Source organism: Poeciliopsis prolifica, unplaced genomic scaffold (assembly GCF_027474105.1).
Source record: "Poeciliopsis prolifica strain line A6 unplaced genomic scaffold, Auburn_PproV2 SCAFFOLD021, whole genome shotgun sequence".
Lineage (NCBI taxonomy): Eukaryota > Metazoa > Chordata > Actinopteri > Cyprinodontiformes > Poeciliidae > Poeciliopsis > Poeciliopsis prolifica.
Window position 1 is genome coordinate 3,690,888 of NW_026562396.1, and position 22,759 is coordinate 3,713,646.

Below are 22,759 nucleotides of genomic sequence, written 5' to 3' on the forward strand. Positions count from 1 at the left end.
AAGTTGTTTATAGGACAGCAGAGAGTGTGAAATGTAAAAGAAAAAAATGAAACAGAAGAGAAACTAAAGCTCAGTAAATGGAATTACAGCTGAACTAAACACAGGAGTGAAGGTGATGAAATTAAGACTCAACTTTCCACTTTGTGTTCCTGCTGTCCCAGCTCATCTTCATCACTCTGTAGGCCCCGGCGTGACCTCAACAGGACGGACTAATCTTAGCTCCTCACCTCGAGGCCACTTTCAACCTACCGGGTTTTTAGGCATCTTGTCAGTCCAGCGGAGAACCATCATGATGTTCTCTTAACGTGCAAATGAGACGAGAACAAATGTCCCTGTCACTTGTGGGGCTCCTTGTCCCAAAGTGTTTAACACTCCTCCTCTTAACCCTCCTTGCCCTAGCAGCTTCGAAAACCCTTCTGCACCTCATTCACTTTTTTTTTTTTCTCCTTCCCTCTTATGTTCTTTAAATGAGCTCTCCAACTCCACTTCTTTCTCACAATTCAATTTTACAAGGCCATTATCCCGGGTGTAATGTGGAGGTTAAATATATCGGGGCAGACGTTATGTGAAAATAATTAGTGCTAATGAATAATGCACTCATTCAGCTGATGAAGGATGGTTGACAGGGTAATAGACTGGGAGGGAGGGGCCTCTATGACAAATGAAATTAAAATATTTAAGTACTGTTTTATGGTCTTATGAGGCCCTCACACAGTTTTTTTTTTTTTTTGTCTGTTAATCTCCACATTGAGCAACCCTGCCTTTGAGATGTGGGCCAGCAGTTGTGCCACATACCCATCCACAACTTGTTTCACCAAGGATATTTTACAGTACTTTACTCTGCACCATCCCTGGTCCCATAATCACTTTGATTGCAACATGAGCCCAGATCTTATTGACAGCCATTGTCTGTCTCCTCGATTATATTTCGCTACTTTTATTTAGAACCGCTGCACTCATTCAGCCTTTGACTATTTCATTCTGCGGCCATAATGTGACAATGAAGGATGCAGGTTCTAAATTACCCAGTTTACAGCACCCTTCCAGCCAATTGGCCTCCCAAAGATCAATAATGGCAAACCAAGCACTCTGTGACTGATAAATGGTAATGCATCGACACCGTTTCATTAGGAATGAGGGTGGGAGGAGGGCAAAAGGAAGTGCCTTTGAAAGGAGCAGAAATCAAACAACCAAAAATACAGTGTTTTCTTCTTTGATATAAAGAAAACTATATAACTTAAAGAGATTTAAAACTGCTAAAATGCCAAAATGCAATAAAAGTCAACTGACTTCAAACATTCTTTCAATTTGGTTTGTTTGACTTATAGCAAACAACTTTGAGATTCTGAGACAAAACAGCAACAGTGATGAAAGCACAAAATGTGACTTCTGACTAAATCCTGACCTCCACATTTGTCAACTTTCAGCTTTTGAATCTAGAGGTTTACCAAGTCAGTGTGTTTGCTCTCTGAATGGGAAACAGTTATTAGGCTAATAGACATTTGGTTTTCCAAGGTTCTGGTCATGTGATACTGGAAAGATAGAGTTTCTTCATCAAAAATATTGTTCTCAAACTCCTTTGGGATAATAACTTTCTGTGACAAGTATTTTGTTTGGCAGTTATATGCTCTTAAATGGGCATGAGTGTGTGCTGAAATTTGGCTTAGAGATTGACGTAACATAGAGTAGTCTGCTAGCAGATGGTCTAAATCGTCTATGAGAAGGAACAGAGAAAGCGGGACTTCTTGAGGAAGCTTGGGTCCTTCGAGATTTGCATGAAGATGCTGCATATCTTCTGTTCTGGAGAGTGCACTGTCTTGTGTTGTTTACTGTTGGTGTAGTGGCATCAGATCCAGAGATTTAAAGATGCTCAACAACCTGATAAAGAAGGCTGGTTCTGTTCGGTGGACGACTGTGAAACCACTGGAGATAATGGTGCAAAACCCCTGATTCTATGGTTTAAACAACATAATTTGTTAGTAAAGAAATAAAAACAAAAGGGCCTTTTATGGATTATATCCAACTTCTCGTTCTGATAATGTCACTTACATCTTCTGGTTGAAGCTTTATAGAGTTCTATTCCATCAATTCTTTCTAGCGAGTGATAGAAACATGATTTAACAAGCTACTATTGCTATTTTGCTCTCTTTGTGCTGTATATGTTTTGTACTTTGGCTTACACCAACATAAAGCAGTCATATGAAGAGAAATTTTCCACAGGCATCTAGAAATAATACAGGAGCAGCGTGTGAAATTAGATTCACGAAAAGTAACGTGAAGTTTTAATTTGGCTGGAACGTCACATTCTTTGATAATAACACAGCGTCTGTATGAATAACCCTTACAAGAGGAACGCGACACAATCCAAAATATGCCATTCACACAGATAAAAAGCTTGAAGATGGTAGCATAATGTTGTGAGGTAGCTTTAGTTCAGCAGAGAAAGCAGTCAGACAATCACCCAAGACTCACAGCCAGAGCTACACTGGGATGGTTCAGGTCTCAAACTGCAGTCACATGCATGCACAGAAAGAACAAGCACATTTCATTCAGAAAAACCCTGGATTCAAACCAAGGACTTTGATGTAAGGTTGTAAAATATGTCCTTATCCTGGCTGGGTCACAGAGGGGTTGCATGTCTCCAGTCGTCATTGGGTGACAGGCGGAGTACACCTTTGACAGATTGCCACTTTATTGCAGGGCAACTTTCAGACTAGGATGTGAATCCATTACCTTCTTGCTTCAAGTCAACAGAGTTACCATCTGCAGGAAGACAGTCAAATTGGATTGGAGATTATCGCAAATGTCTTCAAACTTGAACTAAGTTCAGTTTTCACAGGACAATGCCAAACTGTTCACACACACAAAAAAAAATGCTATAAAGCGCTAAAGAGTGCTTTTCTTTCCCTCAGGCTCAGCAGAAACCATCGCACTCACACAAGCCTTACTACCTTCTTTTATTAATCTCATATTTTCTAGATTGGTGCCTTGTACATTTGACTTGCAAAACAGACCTAATTATCGTGGGCCGGCAGTATGCAAGCCACACATCAAACAGTAAGTTACAGTAAAAGCTTGTATGATCCTCTCTCCCTTTTCCTGTCCTCCCCCTGCTGCCACGCACCAGAAACACTGATTATAACAGGAACATTATGTGGGAATTACAGCGAAACAATTTACACTTAATGTAGCAGTCGTATGAACAGGGAAGAGATAGATATAGCTGTATCAATAATGCATGCTTTAATTAAGCAGCTGGGAATGCACGGAGCAGGATCAAGGCATAGGGAAAGAGAGACAATGAAAGAATAGTCGGAGAAGGAGTTGGGAGAAAGACGATGGAGGAAAAGGAACTAAGAATAAAAGTGAGGGACAGAGAAAATGGAAAACGGAGCAGAGGGTGAGGAGACGAGAAGGACGAGGAGGAGGGAGAAAGATCAGGATATGTTTCTGTGGGCTTGTCGAGTGCACTGTGATTCATGGGCAGTAAATATGCAAAGCTTGATGGCCATAAGGCAATCAGAGGAGCGCCACTCATCTACATGTTGCATAGTGGGCTATAATCCATCTGAGGGGCAAGGAATAATGATACCAGGAAGCAGGAATAAGAGCAGGGTCTGTTTATTACCTCAGACAGATCCATAATGCATACAGATGTGTAGAAGGCACAGCAGCCTGAAGCAAGAGGACTCTATTGAGAAGAAAAAGACAGTAATATTGTTTTTAATGTAATGAAAGGCAATCTGATTTAAGCACCTATTAAAGCAAATAAGTCTGCTGTCATATAAAGTTTTAAAATAAGCACTGGAGCTATGGCCCTGAAAGATTGGACAATAGTTGCATTAAAAGAGAGGGAAGAGCTCGTTTTTTTTCACGGACACCAATAAATAATACGGGCGCTGCATGTGAAATCAGGCTTATGAAAAGAAAATGTGAAGTTTTAATTTGGTCCAGACGTCACGTCTTTTGATGGTAACACATCACCTGTATGAATAAAACCCACGTGGCGAAACAAATGCCTCGCTTCTCGGCGTCATCGTGTTTACTCTTCTTTATTTGCAAAGAAACCCACACGAGCTCACCACCCGAAGCCCCTCGCAAGGCGACATCAACACCGGGATTTTTCTAGTGCCTGAGTAAGTAATAAATTGTGTTGAACATTGATAAACTAATGCAATTACCTGCAGGGCAAGAGAGTCAGCTAATTTAAAGATACCAGGTTTGTTCATGTGGTGGGAGGCTCCTGAATAGGACCCCAGGGTGAGAGATGGCGCCTTTATTACATTTGAGAGGTCAGCGTGGTAGCACTGTATTAGGATTGATCTTTTGATCCCTGCTTGGAACGCCCCCTATACGCGGTCGCACGCACGTAAACACGCGCATAAACACACAGACACTTGCTGTAGCACCCCATCTGGTTCGTGAAAACAATAACAAAAAAAAACAAAACAGCTTATCTGGCGTAAAGGGTTAACTCTGCCAGGCAGGCAGCCTAATTGAGCACCACACATCTCAGCAACACAGCAGAAACAGCAACCTGGAGGGTTGTAACAAGCCAGGCGTGACTTATTCACATAATAAACCAAGCAGATATCTAAATGAGCCATTGAGCTAGCCAAAGGGAGAGAGGCCATTAGGCGGCCCGGACCATGGGTACATATTTGTATATCTACAATTGCCCTATCATTTGCATAAGGGGCTGCCTACAGAAATGTTAGATGGTTCTCATACTCTGGGCTCCTGTGACACAACAGAATACCTCTACACTTATTCTAGGAATAATAAACAACTCTGTCATGCTGATTTTCTTCAAAAACAACAACAAAAACGATGCTGGCTGATTTTTAATATTTTACAGATGTAGAATATTGTCATTTTATTTGATTTTGTATTGTTCAGAAAAGAGAGCCTGTTTTTATTCTTGTCTCATATGACCTCATCTGTACTTCTAAACTGTTGTACAGTAAAAAAAAAAAAAAATGAAACATTGTAAAGCTCAATAAATGAAAGGTGACTTTTAGAGATACTTTCTGACCTGCTGAGGATGAGGCGAGACACAGTGAAGAGAAAAAAGGGATGGATGTTGCGAATTAGCTATGGCTATACACACTGTCATGTATATTGTCTTGATCTATATTTCTTGTAAATAAACATTAGCCACCGATGACTGTAGATAAACAGTTTTCCTGTAAAGGCAGGTTGTTTCTCCACCATCTCCACATTCACCAGCATGTACACGAGGTTGGTTGACAGCACTACAACACTCCTTCTGGCTCTGATTGGTTGTTTCTGATTAGGAGCTGTGTGTTTCTGCACAAACAGCTCAGGGAGGAGGTGGAGGAGCCAGATTATCTGTCTCATATTAGATATTTTAGAAAAATACATACTGTAGCTTTCAATGGTTCATGTGATGAAAGAGACATCTTAACGTCCGATAAAGAAAATGTGACACATGACAATAAATGGTTTTCAACAGCAACAAGTCTTTTTTATCACAGTGGAGGTATTCTTGTCTACTCTTCTTCACAAAACTGTTTTGTTTCAGAAACACTGGAGGGTTTTTAAGAATGAACTGCTTGTTTGGCTTCATGCGACGGCACCTTGACAAAGCCATTCGAAAATCCTTCATTTTGTTTCAGCCATTGAGCCACCGTAGGATCGCAAACAAATGTTCTGGTAGAGAGCCGAATTCATGCCTTCATCTACAGTAAACGGTTCAGGTCCTGAATGTAGCAAAGCAACGTTGAGAAACAAGTCAGGGTGTTGAGGTTCCACCTTTGAGAACTTCTTTTGAACGCTTTCTCAATTTTAAACAGCAAGTTGTCCAGGTTGCAAAAGATAATAACTTGATTTTACTGAAATAACATTATTTACTGGTAATAATTACAGTGTGATTGATTTAAAATAGGGGAAAAAAGGCAGTAATTATGTGAAAGATACTTCAAAACTTAAAGATGCTACTTAAGAACTTCGAAGAGGTTCTAACAAAATGACATCATCTGATTCAGAATGACAGTAAGTTGGACAAATAGCTGAAAGGTGCATACTCTTTATTTTGCTTGTGTTTTACAAGGGTCTAATAAAGACTCTATGGCCTTATCAGCATTTTAGAGCTCTTATTGAGTCGATTCAGTTGCATGTAATTAAAAGAACAAATCATTCCACTGAATAATTCTTTCATTTAAGTATATAGAAACATAATAAAAAGAAATGAAGCTTCCTTTTAATATTGCTATCAGAAGGACATTTTCACAGCAAGATTACATAATCACATCTGCACACTCTCGACAACATCAACGTGCTGTAACAGCATGCTTCAGAGATCCTCTGATTCTCCTCCAGTTCCCCACTAATCCAACACACTTGCGTTTCTCAGTTACGTTGGTTAATTTAAACAATAACATAGGGTGACCACGAATCAGCAAAGCCTTGTGGAAATTGGTCAGGGGTCAGCCTGTAATGTGACCTCTGACACATAATTAAATTGCCATCTTTAACCTCAGTTACAACCTGTCACGGAGCATCGGATTGCATGCCGCAAATCACTGTTCAAATCAATGGCAGAAAACACGGCAGGGGGAAGGGCCCGCTGGGTCCAGTGGTGTCTGCAAAGAGATTGTGTTTAATGAAGCTGAACTGAGCAGTGATCATGTTAGTGTACCGTCTAATTAGATTCGGATGGATGCTACGCACGCTTATCCTCGCTGTGACAGGAGTGTTGCAGACGAACCGTCGGGGAGCTGCTGGCAGTGTCTACGTAGTTTCACCACAGCAAAAGTCCAGAACGTTTATGAATGTCTGAGCAACTTTTGTTGCATGCTGAGAAACCTTTCCAATCACAACATATTGTCAAGAGCAAGGGTGGGCAATTCCAGGCCTCGAGGGCCGGTCTCTTGCAACTTTTAGACATGCTTGTACTTCAACACACCTGAGTGAAATAATGAGGTCAGAAGCAGAACTCTGGAGAACTTGACTGCATTTATTAGGTGATTCAGTTATTTTGGACCAGGAAGACACCTAAGAGTTGCAGGACACCAGCCCTCGAGGACCAGGATTGCCCACCCCTGCTCTAGAGGAATTGTTTGGATCATATTGAGATCAGTCCAAGAAACAACGTTCTTTCCTGTTCGACTAACTACTGGATAGTTGTGTCTTTGTTCATTTAGATTTATACCTGATTTTTGATTCCTAGCTGTGTTGATGTGGTGTTGGAAACTACGTCACAGTTGTGAGAGACTGATGGAGAGTAAGAAGAAACATCCTGTATGGTGGGGAAAAAATGATTGTATCACCAATGAAGACCAGACGTTTTACTTTGGCAGAAAGTTGGATCATCTGTGAAAAAAAAACATCCAATTAAGCAATAAAAGATCAACTAAACTTAATATCAACAAGCCTTAGTGTGCAAATTTAGACACGAGTTACGCCTTGTAAAGTTCAATCGAGTCGTTCTTCCCAAATGGTTCAAGCAATGATTGGATGTTTTTGTGTTTTAAAAAGAGCCGGCTGTCTTTGGACGTTTTCTAGTCCGTTTGGAGAGGAAATAGTTGTTGGCGAGTATCACACAGGTGTTAATAAAGGTCAAAACCCACAATATTAAAATCCTTGTTGCATTGTGGGATATCAAAATGTTTCACAACCTTACAGTTGTTCGCTTTAATGCCATTTGTCTGATGACGCTACATTTTTCTACAATATTGGAGAAAAACAGTCACTAACATCCTTACACGTCTGAACATCTTATCAAGTTTTAATCTAATTACTTGTTTTAAATCCTTCAATAGTGCATAAATCTTTCTGTGTAGAATTAGCATTTTTGAAATTGGTACATATTGGAGGAAACAAAGCACTTCCTTTTGTTGCCACGATGTAAACTGTCAACAGAAGGCGCAGAAGTAACCTGTCTATATTTATTGATGTTAATTGGCAGTTCATGGAGTCACCTATTGTATGTGGTCAGCACAAATGGTTAGTTTCATGAAGCCGAACAACACCCCAGCTTCTCTGCACAAATAGAGAATGATGTAAAGGGATTTTAAGGGGGGGAGAGGAAAAAAAAAACGAGTGTTTTGTCTTGCAGCTGAATAATTACATTGAGTTTAGTGGATAGGTTTTACAGCTGGAACTCTCAGTATCAACTTTGCAGCAATTCCACACCTGCCACTGGGCTTACAGAGAGGAAAATATGTCCCCGAACTGGAATAATCCTCAATAACGATGCGCTGATTATGATTTAAAGGCTGCTAGCTTTGTTTCAAACTGTGCCTTGCTTTGTGGCCAGGGCCCTGTGTTGTTTAAAGGGTTGTCGGGGTATAAATACTAAATTAATCATGCTTTGGCTCAACTTGCTGGGGACTGAAATTTGCTTATGGAGGCCCATGATCACATAAAATATTAATAGCTTCCCAGAGAGCTGGTATTGTAGAGGGGGGGAGCATACGAAAGCACCAAGATGTTGGTGAGGGGGGGGTCACTGCTAGTTTCCCATCAGAAACACCTTCTTCAGATCTTCACCTTATGCTGGTATATGACCAACTTAAACTGGTGTTGACATTATATATCCATTAGGGTGGATTTTGTACATGTAGGAACTAGTTAAGGAGTAATTGGGATTAACTGGCACAAAGCTGTGTTTTTGTTATGAAAATGCAGTGAGAATATTTAAATAAATCTGAATAAATTACAAAGCATCCTATGTTATGCATTTTCCTTGTTACACATCTGTGTGACCGACTTCTTGAGACCCCGGAGGCTTCAGAAAGAAAGTGAAAACAACAATCTCCAAGCAAATATAAGTGAGATTTTGGAAAATATTGGTCCCTTCTCTTTGAATTTAGAAAAAGGAACCAATGGATAATTTTCCAAAGCACGAGCGAGAGAGCGTCCATATTTAATTATTTCCTTTCCGTTTCATCTGCACATCAACTTAGAATCAGTCCAGCCCAACTTTTGTTGGACGCACGCCTTTCAAATCCATATTTAACAACATTACAGCAACTCCTTTCAACTTTTCATGTCATTTGTCTCCTTGACACAAATTTGAAAATAAAGACTTATATAATTGATGACACAGACATTGTAAACTTGTTATCCTGTATTTTTAGAGCTCCTGCAGAGCCAATGAACACTCTCTGCTTGCTGAGGCACAAAGGGTGGCCGCGTTCTTAAGACTCCTGCATGCTGGCTGCAGGTCCAGCGAAGCTTTTACATTTATTTATGCTATTCATAAAACGTCTCGCGCATGCTTGTCCAAAAAAAGTGTCCATTTAATTTGTCACATCTCAGACTAAAGGTACCACATCTTCCAACGGAAACACAAGTGTGTGGGTAAAACGCCACGGTTGAGGCAACCAAAAACCCTGCTTGTTTGAGTTTGGTGGCACCACAGTAGGTAAATGAGACAGCAGGAGGGGGCATTTCACACCCACATACGCTTCATACAGATGAAGAGATGAGGGGAGGTAGTTTTGGTGCTTTGCAGGAGGAAATGGTTTAGGTGATGAACAGCAGATATTTCACAAGAGCAAAACTGATTTCTCACAATTATCCCTGCATGGCTGACAGACGCCAAGGGGAGTCTACAAACAGTGAACTAGGGGACACTGATTGGGTTATTTTTCCTTTCATATTCAAGACTGAGGAATTGAAAAAGATGCAACAGACTTGCACCTTACCCCTTTAAGCCAAATACTAAGAATCAAGAAGTATCAAGAAAAAGCATAGGTTCATTAGTTGGAATGACCCAACCATGTGAGGTGAGATGGGGAAGTGAGCTGACAATACATGCTTAGGGTAATTTAGCTGCCTTTACTTAAGGATTGCAGTGAATGAACACTTTCCAACAGTTAAAATTAACATATAGGAATGTTTTCCCAAAAGCACAGCCATACTGTCCACAGAAAAACTTTGTCAGCTGTTTTCTTCAATTAAACATAGTGAAAGAGTGAGACGCTTCAGTAAAAGTCCTTTGTAAACTCTGAACAGTTTACAAAGGACACAGTTATACGTACGCACACTCATACCCAAGAGGAATTTAGAGTAACCAATTACTGTTTGGGTATAATGACCATCAATACATTTGGAGGGGAAACAGGGATGCATGTACCATGCTGTGAGGTATAAAGGTGGCAGCATGATGCTGTGGGCCTGTATTCCAGCAGGAGGAACTGGTACACTTCATAAACTGTATGGCAGCCCTGATACCAAGCAAATGCATTTAAACTGCTGAATTAGAAAGTTACAAAAGACATTTTAGAATGTTTCCATAATTAATCTTACTTGTTGATAATTTCATAATCACCCAGATTGTTGTTGGAAATGCACCAGTTCCAGTTTTTCCCCAAGTCCTTTGGTAGCAAATTGGAGGTTCTACCTCATCTACAGCAAAAAGATATTGTTTCATACCAAACAATCCAGTTCAGCATTTTTACTGTGTGTATCTAGCAGTATATTATTTTGTACATTTAAATTGAACAGAACATCCTTGTATGCAACAATGCTTCCATCAACCCATGTAGGCAACTTTTCACATTTGGTAAACAGAATAGACATTTCTCAAAAATATTATTGCCATTACGTCAACACTTGAGTCCACAACAAAACGAATCAAGACAAATCCAAGATGAAATCTGATATAAGTTGAAGCTTTTTGGAAACAAAGTGTTGTGAGCGGAAACCCTGGTGACTCTGAAAGGAGAAAAAAAGATTTATTAGTGGAATATGAATAATTTCGACTTACCAAAATTGTAGTTATGTTCTTACCTTTACATGAAAGTGCAATCTGATTTACCTTACCGGTCCAAACGTTAGGAGTTTTACCATTGAATGAATCTTTTCAGGAAGTTTGCTCTTAAGGTGAAGAGGAAGTTTTTTTGTTTTCTTGAAATGGTCTTTGGTATTTTTTTTCAGCTCTTTTTGTAAGAGCATGCTTTTTTTTCACACTGCCAGTTTTTTTTTTTTTGTTTTTGTTTTTTTTTTTTTTTTCTTTTGGTTTTCTGGCAGGTTGATTTCAGACCATTTCAATTTCTTTATTTTTTTGTACAATCCAAAGTAAAGCCAAGAAGTAAGAAGCCAAACCTTCATACAAATTACAAACCAGGACATAAAATATTTACACAAAAGCAACTTAATACTATCCTGCAGAAAAGCTACCATCTGTCAAGTTAAATCACAACACAAGTCTTTAATTGAGCGCTCAACTAATGTGTCTTTGAGTGACCAGATTTAACAATGCACTTTGAGAACCAAAACAAATCTACTGTAAGAGCACTAAAAAAAAATGCACCATTCATCTGATTTACATGTTAAAATCAAACTGCACAGGTTTCTTCTGCTAGTCAGCTATGTGTTAGAGGAAAAGGGTCTATCCAAACTAAAATGTGACTTTCTAATCCTGAACAAGCACTGAAAAATGCTGGATCGTCGCTCTTCGTCCACACCAGTGAGCGTTAGCGGGAGCTTCATCTGCGCCAGGAACGAGGCTCGTTGTCGTCTTCCTCCTCGTCGTCATCTTGCAGGAATGCATCGTCACTCAGCGACTCCTCCGGGTACTGATAAAAGGAGATAATATTACTGTGGATGATTAAAAAGTGGAGAATTATGTAGATTTTTTTTTTTTACTCCATCACTTTAAAAGGTCTCAAAGAGGGAATAATTCACTATCTTATAGTATCATTTTCCAACTGCTTAATGAAAGTGCAAAACTTTTTATGCAAAATCCAAATAAAACCAGAGGGTAATTCCTCTCTGTAACATGTGATGGCCCCCTCTAGTGTTCTCTAATGCAATATAAACAGCTATTAAACAAGCTTTCCTGAGATATGTCTTAAGACGGAACATCTAAAGAACTTTATTAAAGTAAATATTTAATAGCGAAAAGCACCAAACTGCAGGTGAAGGATTTTCACCAACCTCATCTTCCGGCGGTTCTTTTTCTTCTGCATCTGCTGTACTGAGAGTGGTGGCAGGCTTATGCCAGGCCAGGCGTAAAGTCTGGCTGTTAAATTTCACTCCGTGCAGAGCCGCCTGCAGGTGGATCAAACAAAGTTTTCCTGGTTAACTGCAACTCGTACACAGTTGGATCTAAAGTCAAATTGCGGTGTTTAAATGAAGGACAAATCGCGTGGTTCCTCACCTGCTCGGCCTCCGTTCTCGTCTTGTATGTGACGACTGCAGAAAGTTTGTTCTCCTCGATCTGGCAATCTTCAATCTCTCCAAATTGCTACAAATCATAATAAATAAAAAAATCTGTCTTGGTCAGCAAACTCAAGTCAATTAACTCAAAAGTCAGTGTGAGCTGATCATTAAGCCTTATTAACAAAATGTGTATGTTTATGAAAATTTTAAAAACTGATTAAATTATCTCTTCAGACTAGTAAAGATTTACTTCACCGAACAGATACTGTATGAACATCAAAATACAACCATGAATACTGGTAAACAAATAAATCAATTTAAAAAAAAAACAGTACTGGAATAAATTGTAATCAAAATCAAGCAGAAGTCGTCGAAGAAAATCAACATCAATGACTTTCAGGCTCCCAGCAGTCCTCTGACCTTTGACTTAACACAGACTCAAGGCTCTCCAGGTTTAGACCAACTCACAGCAAAATGGGGAAGTAAGTCCACACAGTCGGCATCGGTGAAACCAGAAATTTCCAGCGCTCGAGGTCGATGGTCCACAACTGCATGCAGCGGAACACCCCGTCCACGTCCTCTGGATCCCCTCCCCCGGCTTCTGACAGTGCCACGTCCCCGGGAATGGACGCCGCGGCCTCGTCCTGATGACAGAATGCCCCTTTTAGCTGCCTAGACGACAAACACAGCACACAAAAAACAATATGATGATGCAGAGAGGAAACTCGTGGAACGTTTCAAATTATGAGGACAGCAGTGCCCTCATGTGGCTGTGTGCAGAAATGTTGTTTTTTTTATTTATTAATCTGATTTTATTTTTACGCTAGTACCTCAATTTGAAGAAGAGTGTACTTCCGCTTTAAAGAAGCTGTGTCCTCTCCAGCCTGAGTCTTCTGATACAGGTCAAGCTCTGCATCAAGCAGCTCCTTTTGTGCCTGAAAGAGTTCAAAGCAAATTTAAGAACAAACTGACAAACTTCTAGAAACTCAAATCCAACTATAAAGCAAAGAGGGGTGAGAATGCAAACGCATATTCACACCTACAACTTTTCTACATTCTGTCCCAGTGCAGACAAAAGCTTGAATTTATTCAACTCGGATTTTATTTAATAAACCAATTCAAATGCACGACTACAAGGTGGAATGAGGCTCTTATTTTTCTGTAGAAAAAAAAGGAGAAAAAGTGTGGCATGGATACATTGCAACCAGAATGTAGTAGAAAAGATAAACACAACTGTAACCATTTGGTTGTTAGAATCATGGATTTTTGACACCAGCAGGGAAGAAATCGATACCTGAGCTTTGCTCTTGGCGGTGCGTAGAAGGCTGCTGCTGCTGGAGATTCCCTTTATCTCTTCTTGCAGTTTCGTTATGCTTTTGGTTAACGTGCCCAAAGTTTCCATGATCTTGGCTTTATCTTCTGCTTTCATTGTTTTGTTCTTCTCAAGTTTGGAAATCAGGAGCTGCAGAAGCGAGAGACAGAAAGTTACAAAACACTCACCTCTGTGCAAGTCACTACAACTAAAACCTTCTCAGATACTTCACAGATGAGTTAGATTTCTCTTCACAAGAACATTGTAATTAAAGAATGCGTGAGTAAATGCAGAGGCGAAAGAGAAAGGATTTCACTTTCTAAGATGAAACATCTTTTGTAAAATAAGGTGTTTAAATTTTCCAGAATAGTTTTGGGGTTTTTTTATTAACGAAAATCTAAATGAATTAATTTACCTTCTGTGTCTCAATGTGCTTCTCCAATATCTCCTGTTTCTTCTTCCTCACATCCTGCTGTAGTCTCAGGGCCTCCTGTGTGAGCAAACACTGGGTCAGTTTCCAAATGACCTTTTACCTCCAATTTAACCACTCCTACTTTTCCAACATCTCCTTTGGCTCTCACCTGCTTCTTCTTCAGAGCTTCCTCTGAGGTCCTCTGGGCAGGCTTTCTAGCAGCAGGATTATATACAGTCTTTGTGATCCCCATCGATGTCGCAGATACCTGAAGGGAAAGAAAAAAAAAACAGCACATTTATTGAAGATGTTTGATCTGAAAAGTGAGAAATTATACTTCTCAACAAAGTGAAGATTCACTTTTTCCACAAGAGCAGCAGGTTTGGGAGAGAAACCCAGACGGTCTTTAACTGACACTTTAGAGGCATTCTGGAAAAGGAAGGAGAGAAAAAAGAGACTTCTTAAACACCCAGTGTAGATTTTGACATGTAAATGCAATAAACCACATCTATAAAAGAAGATCGTCCACACGGACCTGAGAGGCTATGCTGGAATCCTGAGTGGGCTCTGAGTTTGGAGGCATTAGGGGTCCAAGTCGATCCTTCACAGACTGCTTGAGAGTTGTGGCTGATGACTGGGACAGAAACAACACAGAGATTTTGAAGAAGGACTAAAGAACAGCACTTTTCCCTTTGATTTTAGTGTTTAAAACCTCAAAGCATTTACATCACGTTTCTTTGAGTCAGTCATAACTCCCAGTCAGCAAAGTGGCTTTACTTTGTCAAAAAAGCCACTTTTTCTTCTCCCAAATGCACTTTACTTAAAAAATAATGTCACACATTCCTGTCTAGAAATAAAAAAAGCCTGGGAGATGGTTTTACATTTAAGAAAAAATAATCCACAAGAAGTTATATTCAAATCTGGCAGATTAGGATAATTAGATTTTGCATCTCACTTTAGTTTAATCTAAAAAAAAATTCTCTATCTTGGACCATGAACCTGTTTGTAATGTCCAAAGCTGTGGACATATTCTCATTTAATCTGGTTTCTAAGATAGCAGGTACAAAGCTGAATCCACATCACAAGAAGAATGTACAAAATGTTGGGTTATTACTTCAGTTCTGACTTATTGTGTTTATCAAGGAGGATTCTAATCCAAAAAATAAAGTCTTCAAACTTTAAAAGCAAAACTGCTATAAACTTTCACTGGTCAACCTTAAAACTTCCAAAATTAATATCACTTTTGTCATCACCACACATTGTATTGCCTAACATTGCCACACATCATGTTTGTGCAAAATACGATATTGTAAAAATGATTGTTTAGTGAAGTTTTATTGCAGTAAACAATAATCCAATGATAGATTGGAAGTGAGCTCTTACTATGGCTGACTGCGGCTGTGGGTGGAGCTGCTGTGGCCGGGACTGGCCCGATCCGTCACCCATGTCATCACGAAACCAGTGGACCTTGATGAAGCGGTTGTTGAGAACAGCTTCGGTGCTTTGCATAGCTCGCTTGGCCTCTTCAGGAGAGGTGAACTGGATCAGAGCTCCCTCCGGGTCATTCTGATAGGCCACCTGCCAGAATTTATCAGCACAACACAATTCAGAAATCCAGAAATCAGAATCTTCAAATTTATTTTTAAGAAACTCACTCTGTCTTATAAAAATAATTTCACAATGAACATCTATTCAGTCCTACAAACATTTTGTAAAGCATAAAATTTATGATTGATCCCCACAACAACAAATTTTGTTTGACGATAAATTGTCCCAGAAGCATTGTTGTTTTGAGACTATCTTCAGCTAATATACTGTATTTTTCGAACTATAAGTCGCTCCGGCGATAAAATGCATGAGAAAGAAGAAAAATACATATATAAATCCAACACCAAGAACAGACATGTCATCTTGATAGGCAATAAAAATGGAATAGAGGCAACAACAGGCTGAATAATTGTACAGTATGCTAACATTACATGACAATCATCGAATTGAGAACATGCCTGGTATGTTCACATAACATATTAAGAGTTATTCAGATAACTACAGCATACATAACATGCTAACAAATTGACCAAACCATCCGTGTCACTTAAAATCACTAAATCGAACGAAATCTTCATCCTCGATGTCGCTTTCAAACAACTCTGCTAACACGGAAGATAGAATAACACAGGCCTAGAGCGCCCTCTTGCGGTTTAGTGTAAAAATAACATGTGATATGATGATGTGTTAATTTCCACACATAAGTCGCAAAAAACTGTGACTTGTAGTCCGGAAAATATGGTAATGATAAAGGCATAATAATGCAAGTACTGTTAATTTCTAACTAACATTTAGAACTGGAAAACATTTTAAATATTAAAAATAAATAAAACACCTGAAATAACACATGAAATGAAATTATTGAGTTTGTCTTAAGTTATCATATAAAAGTGACTTTTTGCTCCTTGCGACAGGCTTAAGAATCTCACAGGTACTAACCTGCAAGTTGACAATGGTGCCAAACTTGCTGAAATGCTCATTGAGTTTGCTGATGTTGTTGAGCTCCGGTGGAATTTGCCGAACAAGCAGCTTGGCGTTGGGAGAGAACTGAGCTCTTTTATGGTAGCCCTGGTGGTTTAGTTTGTTGAAGTTGGGTCTGAATAGAGAAGAGACATTCATCACATCAAACAAACAAACATATGTATGTACAAATAGAAGCAGGAAGTGCTGGACTTGATTTTTGACAACTTACTTGTCAAACCAAGGCTTCTTGCATGGGCCTCCATCATGAGAGGCAGCAGATCTCTTCCTCGAGTCAGATTCCATAACGATCCTCATGCTGTTGTTGGGAATCTTGTCTGGTGAAATACAAGCAGTGACTCATCTGAGACGGATTTACTTAAATGGAAATTGAAGTTTAGGGACAAAATGGTGTGTTATATAATGCATACCACTAAACTTTCACTCAGACAAAAATATGGACTGAAAGTGCCCATTACCTCTCAATGGCTGGTCCATCTCCCCCATTGTGAGGCCAATCAGATTGGGTCTTTGAGCGTTGACCCGGTGACGGTACATCGGTCTGGCGGTGCTGGTGATGCTGGGAGCCTCAGGATTGTACACGTCAGTGTCATAGTGATCTGTTTGGTAAAGATTCGACACAGCAGAGTCGCATAGATCAGAATGACGCAACTCAAACGCCTGATGTATCAAACTAAATAAATCAGAACATAAGCTCTTGTTTTAGAAGTCATTACCAGGGGCGAAAAGTGGCCCTGAGGCTTGAGGAAGGGACGGGCGCATCCCAGACGTGACAATGGTGGGAACAGAACTGGGAGGAGCATCCATGCCTGCAGGCTGCAATGGCGGAAGTGGTGGAGGGGGACCTGTCCAATAGAAAAGAACGCAATTTAAAATCTTGCAGAATACTTAAATAAGAGACACAAGTCAAACTGTAGCTATGGTGGATGCTGGTGTGTGTAGGCCTGTCACGATAACTAAAAATTATTGCGATAAACGATAATATTGTTTGAAGACCTTTTTACACTGATTTAATGGAAATTACGTAATAATACATGCGATTTCCTGTCAAAGATAGATACACTTTACTTTCAAAAGAACACTTAACACTGGGACTGATGCACAAAATAAATAAAACAACCAAAACCAAAAATAAAATAGATTCTCAGTCTCCATTAACACTAAATGTACTTGAATAAAAACTAAACAACATAAGGCCAAAGTGGAAATAAATACTGCAGAGTGCAGATTATGAAGTCTGTATGGTATATTGCCCTTTAGTAATCATTAGATTTAAATAGAGAAGAATCTGACTGCCTGATGCAATAGTTCAAACTACAGGATTTTTCACCCCGAACGACAATCTTAGAACGTTATTCGATCTGAGATTGTCACTTGTGTGTTACGGTAGATCGTCGTGGCCGCTCCTATCTAAATCAAGGATTTGCCCAGACTGGAAACTTAATGCAGCCTGTTGAATCTGACTGGTAGCCAATCAGAAAGCGCAGATTCTCCTCGTGCTTTCTGAGGGGAAACACGGAGGGAATCCCGAACAGCTGACACAGCGCAACCCGAAGTCCAGCGGACATCGGAAACAACATGAATGTTTGTTTATTCAACATTTCGTGCACAGAAAATATAAATAACTGGGGGAGGAGTTGGAGCAAAATTTCTACCAGAAAACCCGGTAACTTTTCAGCTGTTCTTCGTTAACGTGACATAAATAGGTTATAATGATTTTCATTCAGTCAGAGTGACACTAGCTACATGCATTGCAGGAAGATTGTAGTAAGGAATTGATTAATGCCTGGTTTCAAAGTTAGTGAACTGGACTTATTATTTTGTGTCCATTGTTGGACACAACACGTTTCGATCGAACCGTTATACCAAGGATTTATGTCGGCTAATGTGTCTCAGGTTTTGATAATGGGCCGACAATCGGCGACATAAGATGGTGCAGCGCGCGCTGGGCATTACACTAACGAAATAAGGAAGGGAAGGTCAGTGGAGAGCACCGGAGTTGAGCCTTTTTTCATTTAGTGTCATCAACAGTAAGAGAAAAAGGCAGGAAGAAACGATATAGACTATAATTGAAATGAGATCGATAGTTTTAATTTATCGTGCGATTAATTGATTTATCGTTTATCGCGACAGACCGAGGTGTGTGCATTTCAGTATAATCTTTTAGATCTCTTATTCATCCAAATACAAACAAAAGAAATGTGAATAAAAACCATTCATCTGATTGAATGCATGTTTACCTCAAACTATTGTTTAAAAACAAAAGAGTTATTATGCAATCTTATTTCTGCTGCATGCCGAGGATATAATTTGCCCTTTGGATTCAAGTATGTAAATCCAAATAAAGTTTCTCTAAAATAATCCCAATTCCTACCTGCAACCGGAGGAAGACTCGGTGGAAGGGCACCTGGTGGGGGTACCGGAGGTCGAAGGTTTACAGGTGGGGGGTTCATTAATGGTGGTGGGGGTGGAAGGCCTGGTGGGGGTGGTTGGTCCACGCCTGGGACTGGGGGAGGCTGGAAGGGCAAAATATTGGGTAGGTTGACATCCTCCACGACGACTGGATCGCTCCCATGATCAAACGGACACATGTCTCCTCGCATGCATAAGCCCTTTTCTGCAAAATACAGCAGATTGTCAAACTACAAAGAATACAAAACAATTGAAATTTTAAATTTTAAAATGAAAGTAAATAAATTGGCTTTCCTACCATCATAGTCCCTACACCTTTTCCTTTGAAGAGGTGGACCACGATTGAAAGGTCCACGAGCCACAGGGGGCTCAGGACGAAAGTCTGACCAGCTCTCATTGGTGGTGTTATGATGATGAGTCGGGGCGATGACGGTAATGGTGCTGCTCACTGTCGGGTTGGGGAAGTGGGAAGGTGCTGCAGTAGAAATGAGCACTGCTGGGGTGTAGACGTCCGCGCTCTCTGTCCTGTCAGCGCGCTCATGGTCGTACTTCAGCTTCCCTGATTCTCTGTCTGTGGAAACACAACGATAGCCATTTAGAAAATCACTTATAGAATGCAAATATTTACCGACTGAAATTACCAGCGCAGGGCCGGCCAATATGACTTAGAAATAATTTTTTTTTTTTTTTCATACCAGACCCAAGTTCTGATTTTAATCCATTTTTTCTCTTTTTTTTTTCCTGAAAAATGAAATTGCAAATGACAAAATATTTTCAAAAAGTGGCTCAGATTTAAATCATAGCTTCTTTGAGTTGTACAACAGAGTATTAAAGCCTGGTTATGAGAATGTTTATTTAATTATAATAAACAGAGAATATAGTCTCAGTAATACCAAAATAAAGGTGCAGCTTTACCAGAAAAAACTACTTAAAATTACACAATAAAAGCTCGGATAGAGTTACCAGGATCTGACGTAAACAACTCGTGAAGCTTTTTCTTCTAAATAGACACAGTTGTTTCCATGATTGTTTCAAAGTCCTATTGATAATTTGATGCTGATGTGTTAAAAATGTAAGTACATTTATAAAGTATTAGTTCTAAAACTCATACCAGAGCTTCACAAGATACTCAACATTCCTTATTTTATTTTCTGTATTTGACTTTTCATAAAATACGACTTTATTCTTGAAATGTTATGACTTTATTCTTATAATTTAAAAAAACTAAATGAATCTTAACCTTAACCCTAATATTCCATTGTAGAGTTCATATGAATTCAAAGTCCAGGTCAATAGAAGCTGTAAATAACATTTTTCTAACAAGATGGTTGGCCTTTGGTGCACTGACACCTAGGCCAACTATTATTACGTAATTTCCATTAAATCAGTGTATAAAGGTCTTCAAACAATATTATCGTTTATCGCAATAATTTTTTGAGACAATTAATCGCCCAGCAAAATCTGTTATCGGGACAGGCCTACTGACATCGCTATGGAAACACAAGAAGTGATTTGGAGAAAAAAATAAATAAATAAAATTTTCCAAAAATTCAATGTTTAAAAACCCCAAAAACTAATTAAACAGTCAAATCAACATGACATTACAATGGAAAACCACATTATTAGAGGCGTTTTAAAAATCTATATTCCTACCTCGGCTCCTGCTTCTGGATCGAGTTCGGCTTAAAGACCGGCTCCTACTGCGGTCACGATCTCTGTCTCTGTCCCTGTCCCTGTCTCTGTCTCTTTCCCTCTCTCTGTCACGGTCTCGGACGCGTTCTTTGCTCCAACTTCGGCTGCGACTTCGGCTGTGAGTGTAGCTGCGGCCTCTTCTGCGGTTGTAGCGGTCACGGTAAGAGTCCCTCCTTGGTGGCAGACGATCGTAATCTCTCTTTCTGGAGCGATCGTCTCTCTTGCGGTCATCACCTCGCCTAGCGACATTAACAAGGTGAAATATTAAGTCATAAGAGAACTCTATGCAAAGAATATTAAGTCATAAGAGTTGTACAGCTTAACAGCATACACACCTGCCATCTCTGCCGTAGCGTGAGCTTGACTGAAGAGGACTATGATTTACCCGGCGAGGAAACTTCTTATCTTTTTCTTCTTCACGATTTGTTTGTATCTGAGCAGGAAAAATAAAGGTTAAGTAATGTGGAAATGTCTCATCCCGTCAACTATAAAGTGCAAAATCTGAAAAACAGTGACAACCAAAACAATTTGGCAAAACAGAAGAATTTGCTATATAAATGTAGGTCGCTTGTATTTGCACTACAGCCAGGAAAAAGGCGAAAAGACTTTGCATTAGTAAAAATACATAAATAGGATACAAAAATAATTTGTCAAATGCTATCTGTTTCCACAAACCTTAAGGATCAGTATTTCAATGACAAACATATCCTATTAATTACATAGGATAATGATGTAATTATCCTATTAATTACATAATAGGATATCTAATTAAGTCAGCTGAATGTTATCTAAATGTTGCACATTTTGAGAATCATCCTTCAACAAACTGAGAACACTATTCGAGTTCACAAGCCAAGAAAAGGTAAGTTGAGATCACCACATAACTAACCGTCATTGTTTGAAAGTGTTGAATGAGATCTCTGGTGTTTGCATGTAAACTTATCAAAACTGAAATCAGCAGTTCAGGCTTCTTAAAGATCAATGATCAGCCAGACACCTGCAGTTGGTGCACCCCAGTGCATTTCTAAAGTTTTTCAAAAGTGTTGATGTAAATACTGATGATATTGGAGAAGAAAAAAATAAACCTCATCTTTCTTCTGCTCTTCCTTCTCAACTTTGACTTGTGGTTGTTCTGGCAGTGGGAGGTAGCTTTTGTTGTTGATGGCTTCGAAAAGCTTATCCACAAATGGCTGGGTCTCTGAAAGAAAGTTGAAAATCAATTTATTTGTTTCTGTCTATTGTCAAATGGCTCCCAGTATGTGAAACATTATGAAATGTACTACACAAAGATCTAACCTTTTTGCAGAAAAACATCCAATTGATCAATACACAGGGCTTTCAGTTCCTTTTCACTTTTGTCCTTCTTCACCAAAGCAACAACATACTTTGCCAGAGCAGAAGGGTCAGCGTCACAACTGGATATCAGAATAGAAAAATTGCAATAGAAATTTCGTTGAATCCTGTTCAATGACAATAAATGCTATTCTATTCTATTCTATTCTAAAAGAGTGGGTACACGTGAATATGGAAAAAGCTGAATTAATACAATGAAAACAGCTTTGATACTTTATGTCCATCATAAATAAAAATAAAATAAATCCAATCAATATGAGTACTTTACGAACTGTTGTAACCTGTCATTCGCATCTGCGTGGTCAGTTAATGTGCGTGGCTAATAATGCTAACAGTACTTACATGGGCTCCAGGGTTTCAGACAGCCATGTTTTTAAAGCATCGAGGTTATCAATTAACATCTTCAGTCCACTTGAACTTTCCCTCCACCACGGCCGGACCTGAGGCTTGCTAAATCAAGGCTACTTATCTGTTTAAAAGGAGGACCCGCATAAAGCAGTCAAACTTTCCAGTTCACCTACTGGCATTCAGAAACCTTGATGCTAATAGCGCCCTTAGCTAACTTACCGCGATAACGTTCGATAGCTTACTTGTCTTAGCATATGTGTTTTTCCAGGCCTTAAATGCGCACAAAAACAATTTCGGGACCAACGAAGTTACTGTTAAAATCACAGAGAGCAAAATGACTAACTGTGCCGATTAATTAATCAGAGCCGTAATTTGTAGCTGCTTTTTAATCTGTTAAAATAAAGTGGCATCCACGTTTAGATGCTACTTCGCCTTCGCCTTCGAGTATTTACTTCCGCTCGTGTTCACGTTCACAAAATTCTGGAAAAATCGCGAGATGGAGATTTGTCCGAGTCATTCGTTTTTATTTTTTTTTCCTGCAAAGTGTAGTCCTCTTCAATCGCGTT

General features: G+C 39.4%; 1 protein-coding gene across 1 annotated transcript; it reads right to left on the reverse strand.

Annotated features, from left to right (window-relative positions):
* Positions 1 to 10,863: 10,863 nt before the first annotated feature.
* On the reverse strand, positions 10,864 to 22,645 carry rbm26 (RNA binding motif protein 26). The gene is made up of 23 exons (XM_055045120.1): positions 22,413 to 22,645; positions 22,188 to 22,314; positions 21,789 to 21,907; positions 21,578 to 21,690; positions 20,828 to 20,925; positions 20,454 to 20,731; positions 19,099 to 19,371; positions 18,763 to 19,005; positions 17,105 to 17,233; positions 16,847 to 16,987; positions 16,600 to 16,705; positions 16,347 to 16,503; positions 15,243 to 15,437; positions 14,395 to 14,493; positions 14,220 to 14,288; positions 14,029 to 14,127; positions 13,863 to 13,937; positions 13,430 to 13,597; positions 12,966 to 13,070; positions 12,604 to 12,807; positions 12,134 to 12,220; positions 11,911 to 12,024; positions 10,864 to 11,549 (listed from the first exon to the last, which is right to left on the reverse strand). Exons 2-23 carry the CDS (start codon positions 22,244 to 22,246, stop codon positions 11,460 to 11,462), a joined length of 3,021 nt encoding a protein of 1,006 aa, XP_054901095.1. The 5' UTR covers positions 22,247 to 22,314; positions 22,413 to 22,645; the 3' UTR covers positions 10,864 to 11,459.
* Between the last annotated feature and the right edge of the window lie 114 nt (positions 22,646 to 22,759).

Bases quoted from the DNA above. Each gene is read 5' to 3' on its own strand.
- rbm26 (XM_055045120.1), bottom strand. From the start codon at position 22,246: ATGTTAATTGATAACCTCGATGCTTTAAAAACATGGCTGTCTGAAACC. The intron at 21,691-21,788 runs GTTAGATCTTTG...ACTTTCTTTCAG, and splicing joins GGATGTTTTTCTGCAAAAAG to AGACCCAGCCATTTGTGGAT. The intron at 11,550-11,910 runs GTTGGTGAAAAT...TCCTTTTATCAG, and splicing joins AAGAACCGCCGGAAGATGAG to TACCCGGAGGAGTCGCTGAG.